Raw genomic sequence first — 27,180 nt, 5'->3', positions numbered from 1 at the left:
TTGGGAAATTAACACCATGTTAATAAGAGCACTGTATATTTTTGCCTCTTTCAAGAAAAGGAATAGTGAGATTCAAAGTACATTTATTATCGAAGTATGTATGCGCTATACACCTGGAGATTCATCTTCCTGCACACAGCCACGGAACAAAGAAACACCATGGAACCTGTATAAAGAAAACAGCAAACACCCAACATACAAAAAAAGTCTCACAAATGGCAAAAAATGAGCAAGTAATACACAGAATACTAAACATCAAACTACAGAGTTCTTGAAACCATTTAGGAAAGTTCAATTTAGTGCTGTGTTATTCGTTGACTGCAGGCTGCAGAGCTAGTCCACCCTGATCAAAATTGTGCAAAATAACAATAAGGAAAAGAGCAACTAGAAACCAGAAACACATATATCATAAAGTCCTCTAAAAATGAGTCCAATCCATAAACCGCCGATCAAACTTGTTCAAGACTCTAAAACCTTCCTCTGGCAGCAGTGAGGGAGAGGGAGACTAGTCAGATACAGGCAGACGACGCTGAACACGCTTGCCTTCCACTCTTCTCATTAATTTCAATCTTGCTCGATGCTTTAATCAGAGAGTTGGTTGAGAATTGGAGCCAATCATGGGTTCATGCTCCAACATTAGGCTGTGTGCTCCATTACCAACCTTAATCTCAACCATGCTGAATTCTCTTGGAGACTGCAAAAGTACCAGACCATTCAGCTGGCCCAAAAACACATTATCAAAATGTAAATTACAGCCTCCAATCACACACAGATTAGTAATAGAAATACATTTAAAAGAGGTAGTTTCAAGAACTGTCTGCAGGACGTCGCCGTTGGTTGTTGACACCATCTTACCGTATGGGTGAATATTCAAGATTCACGATTCAAAGTACATTTATTATCAGAAAATGTATAAATTATACAATGTTGAGATTTGTTTGCTTACAGGTAGCCACAAAGTGTAAAACCCAAAAGAACCCAATTAAATAAAATAAGAAATATAAATATGAAGCAGTTGTTGGGATGTAGAGGATATTTTTTTAAATGCATTGACAAATACAATGTAAATAGAATGAAGGAGATGAGGCATTAAGTGGAAACTGGGTAACTTAAAATACAGACATGGTGTAGATATTTATTATTCTACTATAGTGTACTGTATCCCCACAGAGTACATGGAAATGTTCTGTTTTTCTCACTTTGTTTTGGTGTGCTGTACTCTTGGTCTGGCATCAAAGTCAGCCATAAAAGAGAGCTGGATATTCCCAAACTCTTTTGACCCATCCCATCCCATCTTCCATTGTGTATTGCTTACCATACCCTGTAGAGGTTCATCCTAACCCCATCCACATATATCCATATTTCACAATCGTTAAATGCAGATGCCGGATCATTTCCTCTGTTTTACATGTCTCTCTTGACCAATCTAAAACAGACCTCCAAAATAATATATTTTCTATTACACTATTTGTGGTCTTTGCTTTACCAAGTAATACATTCTATGTAATAGGAATACTATTGTGACATTGAGGTCTAAATATATTATTCCTATTCTTTAAAATAACAATGCCAATTCAAATGTTCAATCAAGATAAATTTGTAGACATTAATATTTTGTATGTAATGTGAGATAAAATGGTGTCCTTTGATTTAGTGGGAACAATCCTCAGGCAATTTGTTTTAAATAATAGCATAATTACAAACCTTTGCATCAGGACTGTTCTTTAGAAGCTGACTGGGATAGTTCTGAGGAACATGAAAGAAATACTGTACTGAGTTATGACCCAAAATTCTAATTCAGCAAATATTGGTTAACTGTGTATTCTTTAAAATTCATATATATTGTGAAAATGGTTCCAGGCATAACAGCAGAGCCTGGGCAGGAGTTGCACAGGTAGAAAAAAATGTGTTAACCTTTGCTTCTGGCAATCTTTGTAGACAGTGTTAAGATCCAGATGCTGCAGCTGCTCACGTTCATGTGCAAAGCTGGAGGCCTTGATTAAAAGTTAGCAACTGTGGAGCTGCTCCAATCATTATCTGCGAATAGCATTTCTGTTTTTATGAAATTTGTATGTTGTTTTACTTGCCAATAATTGTTCTGTTATATTGCCTTGGAATCTAATTAGGAATTAAGCACACTTTAAGTACATAACACAGAAGAAATTGAACTGTTAAATAATGGATCTGATGCAGCAAAGGGGCAGGAAAAGAAATAGTGAAGGGTTGATGATACGGGGACAACAACAGTTGTGTTAAAAGTGTGGTTTGCATCTTATTGATGATCTTATCTCTGTAACTAAAATACAATGCATGTTATTTTTGCTAAATAAATAAACCAGCAGTATTGAAGAAAATTTATCTACTTTATTTCTGTTTCTGCATCAATAATGTGTTTCTGCTCTTTTTTATTATTTTAATTTAAACCTATTTATAGCTACTATCTGTGTTCAAACTTTTATTGTGTCATCATCACATTAATGACAACCATCTTTGGCACTTCAATTTTTATCAAATTAGTTGGATCAAACCTGGGGGAACACTTGTGGAGGTTGGGAAGGTAGGGGTGAATTCATTGGTGCAGAGTGTCACTGGAACCAGTGTTGGAATGACGCTGACACTGATTTCTATAAGCTGAGTAAACAGAATACTGTGCTGCTACTTGGAGTTTTTTAAAAGTGTATTGTAATGATTTGCTTGACAGATTTGTTTTTGCCTTTAAAAATAAATTGACATTTAATTTTCCTAATTTGTAACTACCTGGTGCAGAGGTTCCAATGCAGAAGATTGAAAAAACAGCATCAGGGTTGTAGACTCGACCAGCATAAGCCTCCCCGCCATCAAGGACATCATCAAAAGGCGGTGCTTCAAGAAGGTGGCATCTATCATTAGTGACCCTTACCATTCAGGACTTGCCCTTTTCTCATTACCACTATCACTGAGGAGGTACAGGAGCATGAATAAGTACACTAATGTTTTACGAACAGCTTCTTCCCCTCCATCATCAGATTCCGAAAGGCCCGTGAATCCATGAACCCTACCTGACCATTTTGCTCTCTTTTTTAATACATTTCCAATTATAACTTGTAGTTCTTTTGTCTTGTACTACTATACTACTGAAAAAACAGGACATATGTCAGATAATAAAATTAATTCTGAGTACTTATGTTCAGAATTCCTTTATCTTAACAATGTGTTGACAGAAGAAACCTTCCAAGTCTTACCACTAGAAGGCATTATAGCACAAGGGTTTGGATTTTATAGTCAGATCTGCAATTGTGAACCAGTCGTTTGATTATAGTGTTTTAATTTTATAATGATGCCTAAAGTTTTTAAAGTCTTTTGATACAAGTTTAAAATGTTCTTACTGAGAATATTTTCTTCTACAAGTGTCTATGAACTGATGGTTCTGTTGTATTTTCTTTATATTATAGTCCTAATTTCTGGTCAGTGCAAGCAAAAGAAGGAGCAGCACTTGGACTGAAATTGAATTGCAGTATTGAATTGTATCAATAGTGGCTTGTAATAAAATGTGGATTAGATTTTAGCCATATGTTTTCTTGAGCAGAATATTGATTTGAATTACCCCAGTTATCAAAACAAGAACTTCTATACATGTATAGGCCTATATATGTGTTTCTATGTTACGTTAAACTTTGAATACTTGCCAGGTTCTGATGAAAAGTCATCAAATTGAATCTCTAATGCTATTTCTTTCACCACTGATGCTCCTGACATGTTAAGAATTTCCAGCATTTTCTGCTTTCTGGTTTCCAGCAACTGCATTTTTTTTGTATTTTTCAATTAGTTTCTGCTTTTAGAAAGGTGATCTTAAATATTTTATGATCTCAATCTTTTATGAAAAATCTTACATTTGCGTCATAATCCAGTTCATCCCACCTGGTGAGATCGAAAGGTACCTCGGGGCGAAGATCGATCCATGGTGCGGAGTCGGAGACGGTGGTTGGAAAGAAAATCTGGATTCGTGGTTCCAGGGGCTGAAAGCAGCAAAGCTAAAGCCGCTACAAAAGATGGAGCTCATGAGAACGTTTATGATTCCAAGAATCTACTACCATCTGACCCTGAAAGAAGCATCCCAGAACTCCCTGAGAGAGCTGGACCGGCTGCCCGGACGACGGTGAAAGAGATACTCCATCTGCCGAACGACACAACTGACAGAATATTGTATTCCAGAATGAGGGACGGAGGGTTGTGTCTACCAAAGTTGGAGGTCCAAATTCCGGTGGCCGTGATACGGAAGAGGCTGGCACTGGAGCTCTCAGAGGACAGAGTAATTAAGGCATCCTTTAGTATGGCAGATGAGGACAACCAGACTGGCCTTTCTGTCATGAACTAGATTTTTAAATAGACGTGCAATGTTTCTCTTACAGTAGTATCTCAGGTGAAATCACTTATTTTTGTATGTTTTCTGTTGAGTAGCCTTTTCAGGATGAATTTGAATATTCCAACCAGACACAAGTCCTTACTTTGCCATAATTATGGTTCTCTGTAGTGAATTACTTGTCATGTTCTCTTTGCAAGTCAGTTTGTTTCTAACTTCTGCTGATGCATTTGACCTCCTGTTCTGCCAATGGAATCAGCAAAGCTCCTAAGCTGAGGTCCCGGGTGTGAAGTGCAAGTGGGGCTAAGGGATCAAATAGTGAAGGTTTTACGGGAGAAAATATTTGCAAATCTGATACAGGAAGTGGTACTTTTTGTGACAGCAAGCCACCCTACAGTAGGAGCGGAAGTGAAAACTCCATGAACAAAATTATAAAACTTGGCTACTTCCAGCATTCTGGTAGATTGCAGCACGTCCAGAGGTATTCCCATTCTTTAGAATATCAGTGATGCAAAACACAATTATATCAGACGTAACTAAGAATTACTAAAACTAAAAAAAAAGTAGTAAAAATAGATTTGGGCAACACACTCAAAATGCTGTCTGGCCTGCTGAGTTCCTCCAGCATTTTGTGTGTTGCTTGGATTTCCAGCATTTGCAGATTTTCTCATTTTTAAAAATAGATTTGTCAATAGATTCCATTCAATTAACATTGAATTGGCATTACGTACAAGAGAAGACTCATCTGGGTGTTCTAGCAACTTCCACTACTGAATATCTTGAGTTCACTTCCATGAACAGGATGCTCAGACCACTAGAAATGAATATACATACTTTGGGGGGGGGGGGGTCACAGCATTGAACTAACCAAATATTAGGAAATATCTATTGACTTAATTACATCTTTCGTCATTTGGACAAATTCAAGCATAATAGACTGATGTGGCTTAGAACTAGTTGATGGAAAATGCATAATAATAATTTAATATTGCACTTTTCTTGCTACAGTTAATTATTCAAAAACCAGAGTATTTTAAATCAGTGATCTGGACATGTCGTCAATGTGGGGCAATTGGATTTGGCAGCATGTGAGTCATTGCACGTGCATAGGCAAGAAATTCTGCATTAATGAACTTTCCTTTAGAAGGTCATACTCTGCAAAGCTGTGAACAAAGGTAAAGTGGACCTTTTACCTTTCCACAGTATACATTTTCACCACTGCTGAACACTATGAAATGCAGGGAACTAAAACTAATTACCCATTTTCACGAATGTTATGACTGATTATCCTGAATCATTGGGTCCAATATACAGAGACTTAACATGTGAGGAATTGGTCTCATAATTTTTTTTCAGAGGAACCCCACTGTGGAGAAAAATACTTTTATCCAGGAGTTAACTTAGTACAATTCTATTACAGCTCAGGGCATTGGGAGTTTGAAGTTCCGTTCCAGTGTCTTCTGTAAGAAAATTTGTACACATCTCCCATAATCCAAAGACATACCACTTAGTAGGTTAATTGCCCTGTGATCAGGCTAGGTGTTAAATTGGTGGCTTGGTGGGCCAGAAGGTCCTGCTCCATGCTGTATCTCTAAATAATAAAATTAAAAATGTTATAAATATGCTACATTAGAACATGCAACAAACTGGGTTCATGGAAGTATATTCCAAATAGTTTTGTATAGAAATTGTGCAACACCTTATCAATCTGTATGAATACTGTTGCCCCATATAGTGACTCATTTGTTTATTTTCACATACATTTTATGTATTTGAGCACTTTTTTGAGTGGCAACTATACTAGTTTCTCATATTTACTTAAAATCTCATTGTTCCTTTGTAGAAGGTATTAGTTCCATATATGAAATCAGGTTTCCTGGAGCAATTCTGATTGTTAGTGAAACCAAGTACCTTACAAAAACGATGTGATGTAGACAAGTTAGAATTGCAGTTGCATACTTTTTTCAATTACAGGTAGTTGCAAGCTGTTACTCCATTACAATTAAGAAGTAGCTTAAATTAGTAAGTATGATAAAACAAATCACAATGCTATTTATTATAACATTTGAATAACATTAATTAAATTCTGACCTTAAATCTTATAGAACTTATTGGACATGGTAGAGATCATGAAATAAAACCAGTAGCTGAAATAATTATGCAATGAACTTAGCCTAGGTAATAGAGCAAGTGAAAATGATTCATCCATGATTTCAACTTGATTGAAGGGGGCATGATTAAGATAAATTAGTTTGTTTACTATTCTCACATATACCAAGGTGCAGTGTTTTGTACGACATCCATACAGATCATTTCATTAGAACAGTGCATTGAGATATTACAAGAGAAAATGATAATGCAGAATAAAATGTTATAGAACAAGTGCAGTGCTGGCAGACAATAAGGCATGTGTCCTGTGTTACATGCTTTCATGCTTTTGTATGTTCTGCCTGATCGGAAAGAGGAGAAGAGAAGGTCCAGGGTGGGTGTAAGTAACCTTTTTTAAAATGGTCACATGGTTGATGTTTTATTTCAAAGTAGTTGCCTGTGCAGGAAAATGTGTTCTGGTTAGACAGTTACACAAGTGGCAAATGGAATTAAATCCAGGGAAATGTGATGCATTTAGGGAAGACAATCACATAAAACAAATGTATAATACATGGTAGGACAACTGAAAAATGCAATGGACGAGAGGAAACACGTCTCAGATATTTCTCATGAAGAAATTCAATTACACCATTTATCCATGAGAAATACTTGGAAAGAGAGCTATGTGAAACTTGGGGAAGATATACACACACTTACCTGTTATCAGTTACAGAAATTACATCAGATTTTTAAAGGACTAAGTTGATCACATTATTTCAACTTTGCCCAGTATGCTCTCTGCTAATTGGAAAAAGGCAACAGCAGATCAATGAATGGGCATTCATAGTAGCTGTATACATTCCAAGAAAGCCCACCATGCAGCAAATTGCAAAGGTTACCTTCCATACTTATTTATTCTGAAGCTACTCCCCACTATTCATTCCTTTTATAAAGAATATATGATGTCTGTCCATTGGATGAGAATTACAACTGGCACAATTTACAGAATTGATCAAACAGACTGCACCAGTTTTCCAACTGGACTGTAAGTTAAGAACTTTTACATTTAGAATGATTGTTCTCTGGCATGGCTTTCAAAGATCCCAAATTCCATACGGAGTTATTTTTATTTTTGCAGAATTTGGCTATATCTATTACATTTATTTGGAGCAGCTATAGGGTTAAATTGTCAATGAATTCATTTGATTTATTTTTCATTTAACACTTACTAGCATTTTATCATATTTATCATTTTTATTAGAACATTGTAAAATGTTTTTATCACCTGACATTAGTTTTTAAATTTAGTTTAATATGATATTTTATGATGGAGGTAGTTTGAAAGGTGTGAAACTGGGGACATAAAAGGACATGACTATCAGGAGAACTCTTTCCCATTTGAGGAGCATTGCATTAACTTGTTGCTGAGCAGAGGTACTTGCGGCAATTTGAAATGTAGGGAAAGCAGTGTCAGGTTGGCAGTTTCAACTGTCTTAGCAGCAGTAATGCCTGAGGTACATTCCCTCGCTAGCATGGAAATACCAACAAATGTGCAGTATTCCCTGGCTATCAGTCAACAGGGAAAGGATGCATCAATCAACATAGCCATAAATGTAATGTTTTTGCCTGCTGAAAAGTGTGCTTTATTTGTTTATAAAGCAGGTTTGCATTATTACCCAGATACCAACATTCTAGGAATTACTATGACTCCTGTTCCTAAAGGTGGCTGCAAAGGTAGATAGGTGGTGAAGGAGGCAAGTGGGATGCTGTTTGACGTAGCTTGGCCACAATATAAGAGCATAGAAATCTAGCTACATTGAAATAAAACCTTGGTTAGGCCACAGTTGAAGTATTGTATACAATTCTGTTTCTCACCCTATGGAAAGAATGAGACTGCACTGAAGTGGGTGCAGAAGAGATTAACTAGGATATTTTCTTGGATGGAATATTTCAGTTCTGAGGAGGATCTGGGTTTTTTTCCTTTGTGTGAGGGATACTGACAGTATAGATAGGGTGGATAGTGACAATGGAAAGTCTAAAACTAAAGGACATGGGTATAAGATGAGAAGTAAGACAATTAGAGGGGATGTGAGGGAAAATGTTTTCACTCATATTTTGGCTGGAATCCAGAATACATTGGCTAAGATAGAACATAGTGGAGGAATTTAGTTTAGCATTTAAAAGTATCTGGATTAACACTTGAATTACCAAGGAGTAGAAAGCTCTGGTGAATTCCTAATAACTGGGATTTTAAGGATGGATATTTGATGGTTGGCATATGTATACATGGTGGGCCAAAAAGCCTGTCTCTGTGCTGCTGGACTCTATGACTCTACTTCCACTTTTTAAGTCTTTGTTACACTCAGTGGGCTACATTAGGTAAGATCAAGACATTCATATGCTGCACATCAGCCTCCTAGAGCAGACACTGTATTCCAAATTCTATTGTGGGAAGTGATTACCAGATCAACAGGAAATTTTCAAGGGTATATTCAAAGCTTCCTTGAAGAAATGCAACATCCCTGCTTTTTCCCGGGAGTCTCTGGTCCATGATTGCTCAGAGTTGGAAAGGAGAACTTTGATGCTGTGAATTGAGAATATACAAAGGCACTGTGACACAAGGAGCAGGCTATTCCACAAACTTCCTATTTGCTTGCCTAGTAATTTCTACCAGAAGAGTGCTCTTCCTAGATTGGCCTCACCAGTCAACTCAGAATCCAGAAAGCTGGAGCGGAAGTAAGTAATTAATCCCCAAGGTATTCATGAGAAGGACAAGAACAGTACAAGAACTGATTTAGTCCACATACCCACAACTTTGATCTCAGAGATGAAAGAGCGATTAGCTTTATTTATTGCATATGTATTGAAACATAGTGCGGCAGTCCGTAAGTCTCGCCACACTTCTGGCACCAACTCTAATGACACAATTCACTAACCCTAACTGGACATCTTTGGGATGTGAGAGTATATTGGAGCACCCAGTGGAAATCCACACGGCACAGGGAAAATGTACAAACTTCTTAAAGACAGCAGTGATCACTGGCCCTGAAAAGTGTTGCGTTAATCGCCATGTTCCTGATCTGCCCTTACTGATTCAAGCACAACAGGGACACCAAATCATGGGAACACTGTCACCTTCATGTTCCTCTCAAATCTCAAGTCATTCACTGTCCTGACCGGGAACTATCTCAACTGCACTTTGTCATTGGGTCCAGATCTTGACAAACCCCACTCAATAGCTTTGGGGGCATTCCTTTACCAGAAAGAATGCAGTGGTTCAAGAAGGTGGCTCACCATCGATTCAAGGGTTCTAAACTATAGATTGGTACTAAATGCAGGCCTTGCTATAGTCATTTTTATCATAAAAATAAATGAATAAAAATGCCCAGGTGCTTTAATTGACCAGGTTTCTAATGCTAGATTAATACACATATTTCATAATGTCATCCAACCACAACTTGATATTAGTGTATGATAACATTGTGTGTTTTTTTTTAAAGGGATAGTAATTGAGGCACCTAAGCTAATGATCTGGAAACATGAGTTTATATCCACCCAGATGGCTGCTGATTTTTAAACACGGATACTTCGGTATGTTCTATTTTGCTGCTTTCTGTGTTGTTCTGTTGAATATTATGGGCATGCTATTTTAGTGCCAGAATGTGTGACAATGCGAGCTGCCCTGACACATTCTTGAGTGTGTTGGTTGTTGGCACAAACAACACATTTCACTGTGTGTTTCAATGTACACGTGAGAAATACATCTGCACCTGAAATCAGGAATATAGTATCAATATTGATATCTGGAAAGGTGTTGGACTGCCATGAAAATTCATTAGGTTCACTATTGTTCTTGAGGGTACAAGAGACTGCAGATGCTGTAATTTGTTGCAATAAACAGTCTATTGGAGGGTCTCAGCAAGTCGAGCAGCACTTGGCAGTTGAATGGAACTGTTGAAGTTTCAAGTGGAAGCATGTGTCAGGAGTCCTGATGTAGGGTTTTAAGTTGTAACATTAACAGGTTTTTTTACCCCTACAAGTGCTGCTTGATCTACTGAGTTTCTCCAGCAGACATATTGCTCATTAATGTTTTTAGCTGGTCTGGCCAATATTTGACTCCAAAATTCACAGCAGTGTGTTTGGCTTTTGATTGGTTTCGGGTAACTGGGGATGAATGATAAGAGCTAGTCTTGACTGTAAAGCTTAGATTTATGAAAGAATTGAAAAGGCATTACCTATTCAGTAAAAATCAAACATGAAGAATAATATATTTTAACCAAAACCAAATTACTCTGGATTTAAGTCTTCCCCAAAATGTAATTTTTCTACATAATTAAGTTTAATATTATACAAATTCCTCAAATAGTTGATACCACCATTGCTGTCAGCTCTCTGGAGTGCAATTGGTATTAGCCAAATTGGTAAAAGCTAACATTGGGTATTTCAATTAGTTTGCTATCAAAAAGCCCACTGGAGGAAGAAGAATAGTATATCACAATGATGTGTGCAAAGAACACATTTCTAACAGTGAAAGCTGACTTGGTGTTTCAACATTTCACTCTGAGGGTAATTTTAAGATGGTCTTGAGAGATTAGCTTTAGTTATCGCATATATATCGAAACATAGTGCGAAATGTGTTGTCTGTGTTGATGACCAACACAATTCATGGACTGTGCTGGGTGTTGCCTTCAAGTCTCGCCACATTTCTGAAAATGGGAAAATAAAAAGTACAAGACTGGATTCTAGCGGACAACACAGTTGGTTCTACTGAAAAGGCCCAAGACCCAAGCTTTTCTTCAATGCTATTCTGTCAAGCCCCTAGAGGAGAAAATAACAGTATCTGAGCAGAGTAATTTGGACCAGTCAGCTACAAGTGAGCAGAGTGACAAACTGTCCTCTTAATATGCAAGTTGTGAAGATGCATTTCTGCAGGAGCTGTAAACTTAAATTCATGATAATGCAACTTTAAGAAGAAATGAATAAGGTTTTAACTAAAAAGCAATGATTACTAATTAACAACTGCTTCAGCAGGCTGAATATCAGAAAAGCTATATATTGTGCCTATTATCCCATGGGTATCCCTATTATTAACCATTACAGATGATGCAGTGCTATTTTTACACTGAAAAAATAATGTTCATGCATTTTATTACCATCCTACCTGTCATCTTACCTTACCCAAGTGTGTCATAAATGATACTAAGTAAACTTTGCAGTATATTCACAAAGCTCATTAGCTTCTTAATGTTTGTAAATTTGTTCAGAGTCGAACTTTCATGGAGTCAACATCTTGTATTTGAACAAAATCTGCTTTTGGCCAGGTCAGCAGTTACTACTGTGATTTTAAAAAAATGTTATTACGATCAGCTTTTAATTCAGTTCATCATCTGAACCACTTTAAATGATACAGTCTTGAACATGTAGATAGGATTGATGGCAATCAAATAATGTTGCAAATAATCATAAATAGTAAATCATAGTGAATAGCCAGAGACTTTTTCCTATGATGGAAATGGCTAATATGAGGGTAATTTTAAGATGATTGGAGGAAAGTATAGGGGGGATGTTAGAGGTAAGTTTTTTACTCAGAGCATGGTGACTGCATGGTATGCCCTGCCATGGGTGATGGTAGAATCAGATACATCAGGGGCATTTAGGAAACTCTTAGATATCTACACAGATGGTAGAGAAATGGAGGGCTATGTAGGAGGGAAGAGTTAGGTAGCTGGGCTGAAGGCTTGTACTGTTCTGTAATGTTCTATGTGTTATAAACATTCTGCAATTTGCTTGCCAGTTCAATTTCTTTCAGTACTGGAAGTAGATTAGGAATACTGTTCCCCTTTTAACTCACTGGTGTTAAGATTTTTTTTCTATTTCAAGAAGCATTTCTAGTAATAAATATTTTCATGTGTCTAGTTTGCCCAAACACACCGAGAAAGTGTGGCTCTGAATAAACAATTTACAAGCAATTAGAAAGCTAATGAGCTTTGTGAATATACTGCAAAGTTTACTTAGTATCATTTATTGCACAGTGGGTAAGGTATGATTACAGTAATAAAACGCATAAACATTCTTGCCAATTAGGGATGAGCAATGATGGAAGCACAAAAACACTGATTGTATCCGACAACAGATAAGATAAAGTATATGCTGAATGGCATAATCAGTAGTTTTATGATTGTCACACACATAGCAGTAAATAAATTATTATCTGGTCACTTGCACCAGTAAGAAGGCAGCTGAATGAATACAAATATAGTATAATGGCCTTAATTGGAGTTTCACTATAGACAAGTGGAAAGTTTTATGTTGCACCCCTGATTTCAGTTGATGGAAAAGCTGTGGTGTAACAGGAAGTGGGCAACTCTTTGTAGAAATAGTCAAAAGTGGTAAAATTCTAACCACTTTTATAAGCGCAATATTAATGTAGCTGGTTGAGTTGAGTTTCTGATCAGTGACAGTAGACTAGATGATAGTATTGCCATGGAATGGCAAGGGTTGGTGGTTTGCTTCTCCCTTGTTGGACATGATCATTGTCTGGCACTTTTGTAATTTCATTTGTATATTGCCCCTTACTAGCTCTTGTTAGTCAGTCTTTGTTTATGTACAGTTTTTTCATACATTCTATTATATTTCTTCATTTTCCTGTAAATGCCTGCATAGAAAATAAACCTCAAGATAATATATGGTGACATGTACGTACTTTGATAATAAATTTACTTTTGACTTTGATGTCTAATAAGAGCATTGAGCACAAGAGTCGGAACATCATGTTACAGCTGCACAAGATGTTGGTGAGACTGTACCTGGGATACTGTATGCAGTTCTGTTCATGTGAGTTATAAGGAGAGACTAGATAGGTTAGGGTTGGGACTGGAGCGAAGGAGGTGAGGGGTCATGAGAGGCTTGGATAAGATAGATTGTCACAGTCCTTTTTTTTTTGCTAGGGTAGGGTGGCCTAAAACTAGAGTGTGTAGTTTTAAGGTGGGATGGGAATTATTTAAAGGGGATCTGAGAGGCAAACATTACACACAGTTGTTTCCACAAGAGCGGCCAGAGAAAGTTATTGAGGCGGGTAAAATTATGACATTTAAAAGACATTTGGATAGGTACTTGGGTAGGAAAAGTCTGGAGGGACATAGGGCAAATAGAACCAGCTTTGGAAGTCAATTTTGTCAGATTGGACAGGTTGTAATGTAAAACACTACAACTCTAACTCCAGGACTAATAATGGTTATTTAGTTTGAAACAGCATTTATTTGAGGTTCTGAATTCTTTAATTTGTAGCAGTGTGGAGAAAACTCATGTTGTACAGATATTTTCCAGTCAGTCCCATTTTACACCTTTTGTCTTTCTTCATATTTGTCATCCTTGCCTCTTGTTGCTGCCCTTGGATTATTTCCCCCCCCAATTTATTACTACTTTCCTACTCTACTATACCTTACACCTTTGAATTCCTCTTGAGTAAGTCCAGTTGTTTGTGTCTCGCTTGATATTTTTCAAAGATCCTAGTCAGGCACCTGTGTTCTTATTGCACGACTTGAGCTCCCTGTTGCCTGCCACTTTAATTCTCTGTCTTACTCACATTTTGATGTTTTCATCTCACCCTATTAGAGAGATTCCATTTTCTCCATTTTAGTACTGAAAACTAACTTGTTTTCTTTGTTAGTCCTGATGAAGAGTCTCGGCCCGAAATGTCGACATTGCTTCTCCCTATAGATGCTGCCTGGCCTGCTGCATTCCACCAGCATTTTGTGTGTGTTGCTTGTTTTCTTTGTTTCCATGTTTTGAATAAGGTTCTCGGTCCTGTAACATGAACTGTTTTACTTTTGTGATGCTGCCTACGGTGAAAGAAATAAACAGGTGCTTCCAAGAGTCCAAATATAAGCCTCTTTGAGTATTTTCTGTGGCTACTTACCTAAAAATGATATGCGCACTTTGAGTAGAAAAGTTACTCTTAAATGTTTTAGCAATTAAGTTTAGAAGCTTATGGAGTGATTCAACAGTGAGATTCAACTGTGAAGGGATACAAAATTCTAAATAATGACCACATAAAGCAAGAGACTTTTAACTGTTCTTTTTTGTGGAGTTGCTTGCATCTGGAATTCTGTCATTTTTTAAAAGTAAAATCCATAAATCTTTTTTCGAAAGAAAATGAAACAAAATATTGAATGTGTGAGATTGAAGATGCATGTGGTATTGCTTTGGTTGGCTTGTGAGATTGCTGCCTGCCTTACTGAGTGTTTAAAGTAACTTTGGTTTTTAATTGTGGTTTAGCATTTGTAACAGATGTGATATCTCCAGATATTAACATTCATATTGAGAATGCAAGTACTGAGGAATTTGAAGATCACTGAGTGACAGGTATGTTGTGCACAAAAATGTCCTCTGAGCTCTGGGCCTGAAGTTGAGTGGAAGTGGTGTGGGGAATATCGGGAAGTTCGGGCAAACATGTGGCTAGGTTCTGCCAAGGGAACCCTGACCTAAAATGTTAAAACTTTTTCTCTTTCCACAGATGCTACCAAGCATGCTGTATGTTTCTAGTATGGTGCTTTTATTTCAGATCTTCAGCGTCTGCAGTGAAATCCCTTTTTACAGAGTGCCTCTAGAGATGCGGCTTGTTAGCCCCTCACTAACAATCACTGGACTCAGCGGTGAGAAAACCACCTTTCTCAAACTCTGTATGCTTAAAGTCAGTATGACTTGTGTCCCAACAAAACTGGAAAGTTGCAGTGTCTCGACCACCCGAACCCCGATCTGTGAGAATACTGTGTAAATACTGCCCCCGTGTGATTAGCCATCAGTAAGAAATAACAGATTGTATACTGCATACAATTATAAAGAAAGTATATTTACAAATGTCAGCTTTATCAAACAGTTAGTAGGAAAAAGAAAAGGAAAAAAAATAAAAGGGCCCTTTACGGTTAACCCAGTCCAAAAGCACACACGATCTTCCGAATGTCATTCAAATCCACCTCGAGCAAACAGGCCTTCTCATAGGAATATTGGTTCTTCCACCTTGAAGCCATGCACCTTGTGCAACAGGTACGGCATTCACAGCCACCTTCCCTCTTGTGTTCTCCCAGCTCCGGCCAAAAAGACCTTGGCCCACAACAGTTTCCATCACAAAAACCTCTCCACCCAGCATAGAACCTACTCCCGCTTTCACCATACTGATTGGCTGACACATACCTGTTGAACAACAGAGCCCCTTATCTTTAGCTCAAACCCAGACATGCTAAAAGCAGAACAGACTGCTCTTACAGAACTGTTAAATGAAATACCTACAGCGTAGCAGTAAAAATCTTAACCAGGGCGTTGCAGCAGTTTTTGTGATTTTTATATTGAGTGGTTTGGTCCTTCAGCTGAGAGGGGTTTATCCTGACCAGTTAACAGATTGGGGAGGCCATTTGTCATTACTAAGGTGGAGGTGGGAGTGGCAATGGCAGTTATATTGGCTGCACTGGCATTAAGATGAGAGAGATCAAAGGCAAAGAGGTGGCGTAATAGTAGAATTGCATGGAGTACAGGGATGGTGGATGATGATTAGTTTCTGCGAGCAGAGCTATCCATATACTTTTGTCATTTTTTTTTGTTTTCTTGAGTGTGATTTAAATGAAATCATCTCATGCTTGCTTTTTGTCATTTTGGGTAGGAAGAACAATTCACAACTAAAAGTGCTGATTCAATTTAGTGACTGATTTGATATGACTCCAGAATGAAAAGCAATTGAATCCAATTTGGCTTAACTCGATTTTATATCAATTGATGGTCAGCATGGAGTCAGTAGGTTGGACTTGTTTCTGTACAGTATCTCTCTATGAGTTGAGGACTTTGCCACTGAAGGAAGTCAAAGCATTGCATTCCAGAACTTTTGTTACACTAAAAATCATGTGGCTTTTCAAATTGATGAGTATTTTAATTTAAAATTGAGTAGCTGCTAATTTTCATCAACCTTTAGTAATGTAATGGATTTCAGGGTCTTGCAATATGTAAACCAGCAACCTCATTCTCTCTAGTAAGTCTTCTCTCTTTATTGTATGGCTGTGTTGCTATCCAAAGTTGATTGACGGCTGCATCAATATGCAGGAGGCCTCACCATAACTTCAAGCAGTTTATTTGTACCTCAGTATTTAACGCTATTTTGATAAATCACTGAAATGCTACATTTTAGACAATAGACTAGAAGATTTTTTGTTCTAGACAAAATATTCTATTTTTATAACCAAGTTGGGTAGAGATTTGGGATGAATGGCAACAGTGGTGATCTTCCAGCTTTAAATGAATCCATCATTTTAAAAGCGGCAGAAGCATTTACAATTATGTAAATACATCAATGAGGTAATTCATAAGTTGATTAAAGGATGAAGTAAACACAATTTTTAGTGAATTGGTTAAAATTTTTAACTTGACAATGGGATTATTAAATATTTTATGAAGTTCCCTTATGATCTATGAATGTTTTGGTTACTTGTTTTAGAAGGTCCAGAAAGACAGAAATATTGAAAAGATTTGTTGAGTATCTGTATCTACTGTTTGTCGACTTCATTGCCTAAACTTAAACATAATTTGTATATCGTTACTTACTGAACTTTATAAAATCAAGCATTTTCTCACTTGTATAAGAAGAGTGAGCAGCTATTTAAGAGTAGCCACTTGGCAAATTCGTGGGCTAAATTATTGTGTCATACTACTAGGTAGGTTTGCAATCCAGCCATAAGATGTAACCAAAATACTCTAAACAAATTCCTTTTATGTGATATTTTCAGGGAAACACAGATTTTACAGTTGTTGTTTCACTAGGGTTAGTCTTATCCTTTGGGTGTCAGACTCTTACAAGGATCTTCATCAATCAAAATTCCTGACAATCTGGAAATAATAGTGTGGTCAGTAATTTCATTAGACCAAGGTTGCAACTGTGGACACTTTGTTGAGCACCTCCGCTCCAGCCACCAAAAGTGGAACTTCCTGGTAGCCAAATTCCAATTCCCATTCCCGTTCCAATGTTTAGGGCCATGCATCAGCATGTGCCACAATGAGGCAACCCTCAGGGTGGAGCAGCAACAACTTGTATTCCGTCTGGGTAGCTTCTAACCTAATGGCACGAATATTGATTTCTCCTTCCAGTTGGACAACAATCCCGCAATTACAGTTCCAGAGAAATGTCATTGGACCCTGATGTGTGGAAATGTTTAATTTTTTTTCTGTGTTTGCAACATGAGAAGTACAATCCATTTTGCTTTACAGTCACATCTTAAAGTTCAATAATAGTTAAGGTTAATAATGTGTGAATATACTTGGAATGAGTGGCATTTATATATTTTTTCTAGATTGCTGAATGTTCTCACCCAGGAGATAATAAAATATAATATTCAGTTTGTTTGGCAGGTAAGAGTTAAATTTCTTTGATCAGATGTTGTGCACATCTTGCCTATACTATAAATTTCATTGCCTCTGTTACAGAACAAACTTGATAGCAAATCATGAAAATAAGATAGTACCCTGACACACTATTAAACAACAGTATGTAAAGTATACTATGAAATAACTGTACTTAAGACCAGCTTTTATTACAAAAGAATTTTACATGATAAGATTTGGTCAACATGTAGTTTCATGATGCCTGTTGTAGCAAAGGAATAATTAAATGAGTTAATTAGATTCAGTAATTTGACTGAAGATTAAGTTTGAACTAAGAATGTCATTCCTTTATTGATAACCAACAATCAAGAGAGAGAAAAAATACTGCTTCAACTGTTTGCTGACATGTTATTCGATCCTTTTCTTTGCCTCATAAATTCCAAAAAGTTCACTTGAAATGAATTTTCCTCATCAATTTTCAAACATTCCTGTTATTTTAATGTAATAAATGCACTGTCATTGCAGGTCTCTCAACTTTCACCTCCACAAAAGAATAAGAACTTCTATTTTCCCTCTCTTACTACTTAAAAGCAATTTATGTAACAAAGCAAAATAGAAATTCTGAAAAAATATGAGAGCAATAAAAGGCATTTTGAAACATTTTACTTTAAAGTGAATTCCTCTTAGATTTCTTAGATGATATATAAAGAAAAATGCAAGTATATAATGGAGAATATGGAGAATTTTCCATTCATATAGTGAACACAATTATGAATGTTGCCACAAAAGATAAAAGAAAGGGCAAAGTATGGCCTCTGTCCAGCATCATTCTCTCTATAGGTGAGTTTCCAACAGGACTGCAGAAACAGGGCTCATCTGCCACTTCCAGGGAGGATCCAGGAAATCTGCAGAAGATGGGGTAAAACCCTTCAGCTGTTTATTGCCTGGACACCTATAAACCACAATTCTAAAGAAAAACTGGTTGAGATGTGATTAAAACTAATAATTTTCCTTTTGATATTTTAGGATTATTGACAATTTAGAAAAATAAGCTTGTTTGTTAGGTGAAGGATAAGACTAAGCTTTCAAATAAAAATGGTATGTAATGCTATTCAGTGGCACAGTTGTACATCTTATGAGGCAATGAATATCTTAGTGTGATACTAATGTAATGGATCATTCCTGTATAATGAAACTAGTCCTTGCTTCTGACAACAGGTTACATGCTATATATGATTAAATAACTTTTCCCACTATCTTCATGAGATTTCCAAAGCAGCAAGCCAAGTTCTTTTTTTTTAGAGGTTAGATCCAGTTTGCTTGAATGTGAACCCCCTTCGTGCTAGTTCCTTCATTATGTTGGCAATATTCTTGCAGTCATCTGTTTGAGGAATAAAAAGTATTGATAGTTTCAGTTTTTGCAGTGTAAAGATAAAACAAGCACAGACCAGAACATTACAGAACAAATGAACCATGAAATCCTGAGTGAATTATTTGATCAGAATTAATTACATAATTGCCAACACTGCCTCCAGCTTGCAAGATGGCAGCAGAGGCACTTGCTGCTTCCTGAGCCAGTAACCATCTGTTGAGTGACAAACAGCTTTGGGCCATGGGAAGGAGCAGAGTCTCATTCAGAGCAGGACTGGTGAAGAGCCTTGGTCCAATATGTCAATTGTTTATTCCCTTCCCTTCATACTGCCCGACCTGCTGAGTTCCTCCAGCATTTTGTGTGTTGCTCAAGATTTCCAGCAGCTGGAGAATCTCTTGTGTCCTTGACGCTAATGTTTTGGGATGATGGTGGAGGATGTGGCGGGAAGAGAATTTAGTTTAATTTCTTTAATTTTACCCAAAGAACTATGTGTCACCAGGGGTGGGAAAGAAGTAAGGAGTTTATATTGATCAATCAACACTCGGCAGGTAATAAAATGAACTGTGCCTTCCTCTACCCTTTAATTAGATTCTTCTACTTGGTTTATCTTGAGATGGACACTGCCCAAAGCCAGAATCACATTTGGAGGGGAAAAGACTGAAATGTTAATAAAGATTATGTTACCTTTCTTTTCCAACTAGATCCTTCCTAATTCACAAGTGTTACTTTCTTGAATTATTGTTCAACAGACAGTTTACTCTTTGCCTCAAGCTCCTTGCCTGACAATAATTTCTGTTGTTTTGTATTGATCTCCTCTAAAGTCGTAAATCCATTCATGGGCTGGCACCTTTGATGTACTAACTGGTGACATTTACCTGTTTTCAGTCTGGAAAGCAGCCAGATGGGTGCAACTACTCATTCAGCTGGAGACCTTCATTATGCTATCTGCTGGTTCCACTTTCTGTCACGGACAGTGAGAAATTTTACTGCCTTGCATCAACAGGTGACCTCCAGTGCAGTGATCCAAGCAGTGTAATGGGAGGCTTGCAGCTGAATAAACCTCAGGTAAGGAGTGGGGTCCTCAGTTCAGTGTAGGAAATGGAAGGGTGGGGAGGAGAAGAGAATGCACTGAAAGAGCTGTAGCCTGTGAAACCTGTTATTGATAAGGTAGCAATGCATGCAGCAGTTTTTGTTTAAATCATGAAGTCTTCAAAAAAGAGGGCACTACACTTACAGATTGGGGATAGATTACTTGACCACCCAATGTCTCTGAATAAAGTGAGTACCAATATTCTACCTCCCATCCCTACAGTAATGTAATACACAGACATGTAGTACATTAAGGTCCACTTCTGCCTAATTCTTACATTAAAGATATCAAATACTTTTATTGTTCTCTACCCTATGCCACCACCAAATTGACCTGCCTTTTGTTCGTGGGATTAATTGTTCAGTAATAGCTTTTCAGGACTTTGCCTTTAGATCTATAGATTTAACATACATACAAATATATATTTTGCATGAGCTAGACAGAAAAAAAGAGCACTGTCAACTTCCATAAAAGGGTGGACAGATTAATGATATTAACAAAATAGGAGCTGCCATTGAAAATTTGCTTAAACAAAACTCTATTCAAACCTCATTAAAAAAGGATTTGATTACACAGAGCTTCAGGATACGATCAAAATAAGTTATTGGGTTTAATACTGTAGAATAGCATTACGTGTATTAAGATTCATAACACAGGTTATAAAACATTTTGCTGTGTTCATAAACTGTGCAATGCTAGAATGCAGTGAGGAAATTTTTATCGCTATGTTCCTTAACATTGAGGGAAATTCATGGGGACCGCTTTGTCCAGCACCTTCTGCGTAAAAAGGTGGGATATCCTGGCAGCCACCCCTTCCCAATTCCATTCCAACATGGTCTTCAGCTTCTCTACTTCCAAAATGAGGCCACGCTCGGGTTGGAGGAGCAACACCTCATATTTCATCTGGAACTCCAGTATTCTTCTCCCACCACCACCCCCTCCCTGTTTTCTATTCCTCATTCTGCTCCCCCCAGCCCTTCTCCTCTCCTGCATATCATCTTAATCCAGTGCCCCTCCTATCCTTTTGTCCAAGGTCCTCTCCTATCGGATACCATTGTCTTTGGCTTTTACACCTTCCACCTATCAACTCCTAACTTATTTCATTCCCTCCTGCACACATGTACCTTCCCCTTAACCTGATTTCACCTACCACCTGCCAGCTTGTATTCCTCCTCTACCCTCCACCACCTTATTCGGGTTTCTTCCATCTCTTTTCTAGTCCTGATGAAGGGTCTTGGCCCATTCTTCACAGATGATGCCTGACTTGGCAATGTTCCTCCAGCATTTTGTGTGTGTTGCCCAAGTATAGGTTGTTGCCTCTTAAGATGAAAAGCAAGTTTTGGGGTGCAGTGTCTTTAATGATGGCATCATCAGCAAATGCATGACTGGCTCAGTGGAGGGAGAGACTAAATCTCTATTAATTAATGAGACTTTGTCACTGCACATTTTGTGATCAGCCATTACTGCTTGGTGGGAAGCTTGCTAAACCTTTTTTCATATACGTTCAGTGGCTACATTTATTAGGTATGGGGAGTACCTAATAAAGTGGCCACTGAGTTGTATCTCTGTATGTTCGTGGTCTTCTGCTGCTGTATCGCATCCACTTCAAGGTTCAACTTGAGCATTCAGAGATGCTCTTCTGCACACCCTTGTTGTAATACGAGGTTATTTGAGTTACTGTCACCTTCCTGTTAGCTTGAACCAATCTGGCCATTCTCCTCTGACCGCTCTCTCATTAACAAGACATTTTTGCTCATAGAACTGCCATTCACTGTATTTTTATTTGTTTTTCATGCCATTCTCTGTACACTCTGGAGCCTATTGTGCATGAAAATCTCAGGAGATCAGCAGTTTCTGAGATACTTAAAGCACCCTGTCTGGCACCAACAATCATTCCGCAGTCAAAGTCACTTAGATCACATTTCTTCCTCAGACTGATGTTTCATCTGAACAACAACTGAACCTCTTTATTCATGTCTGCATGCTTGTGTGTATTGAAATATGGCCACATGATTAGCTGATTAGATACTTGCATTAACAAGCAGGTGTACCTAAATAAAGTGGCCTTTAAGTGCATATTTAAACATTTCAACTGTTGTGTGCTAGAGTGTGGGGAAAGGCCAACTGAATTAAGATTAATTAGTACTTTGTTTTTTTTAATTTTATGGTTAAATACATGGACGGCTGAAACACAATGTTTAGCAGGTATGGAGGACAAGTTAATTCACCTTTCAAATCTGAAATGAATCTGCTGCACAAATGTCCAATGAAAAGATTTCTATTAACTGGTGTCCAAGCATGTTAGCTTACAGACTAATTTCAATGTTAATGAGGCATTTAAAAAAAGATGCTTCTGGTGATTTACAATTGCATCGAGCCCTATTTTCAGTGCAAAGCTTCATCCAGCAATTGAAAAATATATAACAAAGTCTGTCCTCATCAACTCTGGTGCAGCGGTTAACGTCCAGCCTCAAAGCTTCGATGATCTGATCTCAGACGCAGTCTGTGCAGCACTTGTAGTACTCTCTCTGTGATCACATTAATTACTCCCTGATGCTCCATGATTCAAAGATGTGTTGGTAGGTTACTTGGCTGCTGTAAATGACACCCACCCCTCCTTAGTACAGGTGAATGGCAAAAAAATCAAAGTGAGTTGATGAGCATGTGAGAGAGAATGGAGATAAAAGAAAATAAGATTAACGGAATTGGACCCCTAGATCTGGCACAGACTTAATGGGCTGAATGGTCACAATCATACAGCAATGATAATTTCCAAAACACCTCTGAACATGATAATTGAAAAATCTCTCTAAAACCAGAAGCTCCACTCATGAACCCTGATGTGTTCCCTCATTTAACCGTATCAAAATAACCTTTTTATAGACAACAGATGCAGGAGTAGGCCATTCGGCCCTTCGAGCCAGCACCGCCATTCAATGTGATCATGGCTGATCATCCACAATCAGTACCCCGTTCCTGCCTACTCCCCATGTCCCTTGACTCCGCTATCTTTTTCCCCCTTATTTGCTTACCTTACCTCTACTTTAAGATCACTGATACAAATTTCCTCAAGTATAGCACAGGAACTCAGCAGGTCAGGCAGCATCTATGAAAATGAATAAACTTTTGATGTTTTGGGTTGAGACCCTTCATCAGGACTGGAAAGGAAAGGTGAAGACACCAGAGTAAATGGGAGGAGGAGAAGGAGGACCACTAGAAGCTGATAGGTGAAGCCAGGTGGATGGGAAAGGTAAAGGGCTGGAGAAAGGGAAGAAGGAGAGGCACCAAGGAGAGGTAATAGGCTGGTGAGGAAAGGAGGTAAGAGGCCGGAGTTGGGAAAAGAAGAAGGGAGAAGGAGGAGGGGAAAAGAAGACTTAATTTACTAATCAATTATGTGGTACCTTCTGGTAATCTGGAAAAATTACATCTGCCACAACATTTATTTTTTTTGTTACTGCTGCCAAAAAAAAATTGGTCAAGCAAGGCTTGTTTCTGAAATTTATGTGAACTAAACGCAAAAGTACTGAATGCATGGGATCAATGGTGAATTGGCTGTTTGGATTCAGAACTGGCTTGTCCATAAAAGTCAGAGGGTAGTGGTTGAAGGGACTTATTCTATTTGGAGGTCTGTCGTTAGTGTTGTTCTATAGGTATCTAGTTCCTCTGCTATTTGTGATGCATATACGTGATCTGGATGAAAATGTAAATAGGTGAGTTAGTAAGTTTGCAACTGATATGAAGATTGGTGGCGTTGTAGAAGACTGGCAAAGAATAGAGCGGGGTATAGATCATTTGCAGATATGGGCAGAAAAATTGCAGATGGAATTAACATGACCAAAGGTGAAGTGTTGCACCTTGGTTGGTCAAGTGTAAAGAGACAGTACATTGTTAATGGCAAGACGCTTAACAATGCCGAGGAGAAGAGAGATCTTGGGGTCCAAGTTCATAGCTCCCTGAAAGTGGTTACATAGGTTTATTGAAGCTTAAGAAGGCATATGACATTCTTGCCTTTATTTGTCAAGGGACTGAGTTCAAATGTCAGGGCTGTATGAAACTCTGGTTAGGGCTCATTTGCAGTACAGCATGCAGTTCTGGTTGCCTCATTATAGGATGAATGTCAAGGCTTTGGAGAGGGTCCATAAGAGGATTACCGGGACGCTTCCTGAATTAGAGGGCATTTGCTATAGTGAGAGGTTGGACAAACTTGGGTTGTTTTCTCTGGAGCAGCTGAGGGGAGATCTGATATAATATTAGGAAAGGTATAAATAGAGTACACAGACAGTATCTTTTACTCGGGTGAGATGTCTAAAACCAGAGGTCACGCATTTAAGGTGAGAGAGGGTAATTTCAAAGGAGGTGTGAGGGGCATGCACAGAGTGATAACTGGGTTGATGGTATCGGTAGATAACAATGGAAACTTTTAAGAGTTGTTTGATAGGTATATGAATATGAGGAAAATGGAGGGATATGGACATTGTGTAGACATAAGGGATTAGTGTAGTTGGCAATTTGATTCCTAATTTATTTGTTTCGGCCCAACATTGTGACTGAGGGGCCTGTTCCTGCACTGTATTGTTCTACATTTTATGTTCTAGTCATATGGTGCTATGCTGAATTCTGTGCTGCATCTGAAATTTGAGATTGGAACTGAATGACTTACAGATGTATATAATATCTTGCGTTTCAAAACAGCAAAATATATACAAAGGGAACATTCCAGGTTTTCCATTTTCAAACTTCAGTGTTCAAAATTAGATACAGTAGCTAAGAAGAGGAAAATGCCGCCATGTAGATTCCTCCATTAAATGGCAATGCATGGCTAAAAAATGTAAATAAACACTACTTGCCATTGAACTTGTAGCTTGTTAAGGCAGCTTTGGCAGAACTGAAGAAAAACATAGAAACATAGAAAATAGGTGCAGGAGTAGGCCATTCGGCCCTTCGAGCCTGCACCGCCATTCAGTATGATCATGGCTGATCATCCAACTCAGAACCCTGTACCTGCTTTCTCTCCATACCCCCTGATCCCTTTAGCCACAAGGGCCATATCTAACTTCCTCTTAAATATAGCCAATGAACCAGCCTCAACTGTCTCCTGTGGCAGAGAATTCCACAGATTCACCACTCTCTGTGTGAAGAAGTTTTTCCTCATCTCGGTCCTAAAAGGCTTCCCCTTTTTCCTTAAACTGTGACCCCCTCGTTCTGGACTTCCCCGCACACCTTACCAGCTTACATTTATTTTAATTTTACTGTGCTTACCCAGTCCATTATTGCCATTGCTTCATTTCATCTAATAAACTATTGAATCAATGAATCTTTTAGGAGCTACCCTTCCTGACTGGTTCATTGCCTATACCAAATTTGTAATTTATTCCATTTTAAAGAATGGATTTCTTCTGGTGAAAGATAATACTTCAGAGAGAAATGGAAAGCTAACAGTGGACATCAAAAAATTGTCTTGTTCTCAACTCAGCAAGCATTACTATTTAAATGCTTTCTACATTACAGTGAGGCAAATCTTTACCTTCAGGATCGGGTTTAATATCACCAGTATATGCCATGAAATTTGTTAACTTAGCAGCAGCACTACAATGCAATAAATGATGATACAGAATAAAATAAATAAGTAAATCAATTACAGTAATTATATATGTATATTAAATAGTTAAATTAAAAATAGTGCAAAATAATAAACAAGTGCGGTAGTGTTCAAGAGCTCGATGTCCATTTAGGAATCGAATGGCAGATGGGAAGAAGCTGTTCCTGAATCATTGAGTATGTGCCTTCAGGCTTCTATACTTCATTCATGACAGTAACAATGCAAAGAGGACACATTTTGGGTGATTGCCAACTCAACTAACCCCTTTATGCCTACACAATGTCCATATTCCTCCATTTTACTCACATTCTTGTGCCTATCAAAACAACTCTTAAGTCTCTGAGGTACCACTCCTTAGAGATGTCTTGGATACTTCGGAGGCTAATATCCATGATAGAGCTGACTAATTTTACAACTTTCTGTAGCTTCTTTTGATCCTGTGCAGTGCCACCCCCCCCCCCCCATACCAGACAGTGATACAGCCTGTCAGAATCCTCTCCATGGTACATCAGAAGTTTGAATGTTTCAGGTGACAAACCAAATCTGCTCAAACTCCTAATGAAATATCGTTGCTGTCTTACCGCCTTTAGTGTTCTATCAATATGTTGAATCCTCAGAGATCTTGACACCCAGGAACTTGGAATTGCTCAGTCTGTCCACTTCTGATCTCTCGATGAGGATTTTTTTAATGTCTTAACATCTATGGAGATTTTCTGTCTCTACTTCTTTAAGCTTTCAAAATTTGCTTAATTCAGTGATTTTTTTTTAACCTCTACCTCTAAGCATAAAACAAAATCACTTTTACAGAGTGGACTCATTTTGCTGAAATGGGAACATAAGTGTTCCTTTATCTATAGATACATTTATTACATTATGTTCAATAACCCTTCCTTTACACAGCTGAAGAAATGACAACTACTGAAATTTTATCCTCAAAATGTTTTTTTTTTGCAGTTGATATCTTCATATAAACAAAGTACTGTACTTAATTTAAACATCTATTAATTCTCCCTTAGACTGTTAAGAACTTCTCTATCACCTCTTGATTCCCAACCTTCAATGCGCTATAAACAAATTCCAGGTTAATGTCATAATATACAACTGAATAACTAATTTTGGAAAATGCTGAGCAACTCTGAGATCTTATTAAAATGGATACTTGTGTTTCAATAAAGACATGGAAAAAATTAGTTTCATTGTTTAAACTGTTCAGTGAGGTAATCAGCACTGCCATAAAGTTTGAAGGCCAATTCCAAGATTGGCTCGCAGAGTAGTTGGAAAAGAAATATATTTGCAGATTGCTTAACAATTACAGCTTTGAATGTCATCCT

General features: G+C 37.8%; 1 protein-coding gene across 4 annotated transcripts in view; it reads right to left on the bottom strand.

The window, feature by feature from the left end:
• Positions 1-17,978: 17,978 nt before the first annotated feature.
• The window catches only part of LOC140736905 (ERI1 exoribonuclease 3-like), a 301,362-nt gene continuing 292,160 nt past the window's right edge, over positions 17,979-27,180 (bottom strand). For all 4 annotated transcript variants that reach the window (XM_073062921.1, XM_073062922.1, XM_073062924.1 and 1 more), the window contains exon 8: positions 17,979-19,169. In XM_073062921.1, coding sequence (XP_072919022.1) covers positions 19,087-19,169 — 83 coding nt within the window. In that variant the 3' untranslated portion in view covers positions 17,979-19,086. The remainder of the gene's footprint in view (positions 19,170-27,180) is intronic.

This window comes from Hemitrygon akajei, chromosome 12, assembly GCF_048418815.1.
Source record: "Hemitrygon akajei chromosome 12, sHemAka1.3, whole genome shotgun sequence".
Taxonomy (NCBI): domain Eukaryota; kingdom Metazoa; phylum Chordata; class Chondrichthyes; order Myliobatiformes; family Dasyatidae; genus Hemitrygon; species Hemitrygon akajei.
The sequence above is the reverse complement of the archived record's forward strand: the minus strand, read 5'-3'. Positions and strand labels throughout refer to the sequence as shown.